The following is a 672-nucleotide window of genomic DNA, read 5'->3' on the forward strand; positions in this document are numbered from 1 at the left end:
CGGGGCTCGAGCGCTGGGGGAGAGGGGCAGGAGGAGCTGAGGGCTTGGTGTGGGGCCTGGGGAAGGCGCTGCAGGAGCCAGAGCATCTTCAGGGTATGTTACAGCAGAGCCATGAGGACTTAGCTCTCTGCTCTGCACCAGCAGAGATAAACGTTATCATGCAGAGCTCTGCCGGGCCAAGGTTGCTGGTGCCAATTAGGGCATCCCAGGGTGACACGAGAGCCAAAGTCTGGTACCTGCTGCTCTTCCCTTGCTCTGCTTTGCAACCAGCTCCGCTTATCCTGGGTGAATCACCAGGTCATCGTCCCCTCTCCATGGGGCTGATGGATCCCTGCGTGAGGCATTGCCCCGGGATGCTGTAGGTGGGCAGGGGCTTGTGCAGGGTGCTCAGCAGCAGGCGAGAAGCGCTGCAGCCCTTGCACCCAAGGGTGCTGTATCTGTGGGTCTAACGATGGGCTGATTTGCTCCCCAGAGTCCTCTGAGCTCCGGTCGGACGAGCCTGTCTCCTTCTTCCAGGGGCTGAAGCTGGTGATGAACCACGGTGCCTACATCAAGCTCATTGCTGGCTTCCTCTTCACCTCACTGGCCTTCATGGTAAGCACAGCCGGGAGAGGGAACAGCATCAGCACAGCTTGGCCATGGCTCGGGGGGGGCCAAAGGGGCGACCGGCGG

At 61.2% G+C, this 672-nt stretch overlaps 1 protein-coding gene across 1 annotated transcript in view; it reads left to right on the forward strand.

The window, feature by feature from the left end:
- The window catches only part of MFSD2A (major facilitator superfamily domain containing 2A), a 4,457-nt gene that overhangs the window by 719 nt on the left and 3,066 nt on the right, over positions 1 to 672 (forward strand). The window contains exon 4 of the mRNA XM_010013954.1: positions 473 to 594. Coding sequence (XP_010012256.1) covers positions 473 to 594 — 122 coding nt within the window. The remainder of the gene's footprint in view (positions 1 to 472; positions 595 to 672) is intronic.

Source organism: Nestor notabilis, unplaced genomic scaffold (assembly GCF_000696875.1).
Source record: "Nestor notabilis isolate BGI_N333 unplaced genomic scaffold, ASM69687v1 scaffold21674, whole genome shotgun sequence".
In the NCBI taxonomy this organism is placed as follows: domain Eukaryota; kingdom Metazoa; phylum Chordata; class Aves; order Psittaciformes; family Psittacidae; genus Nestor; species Nestor notabilis.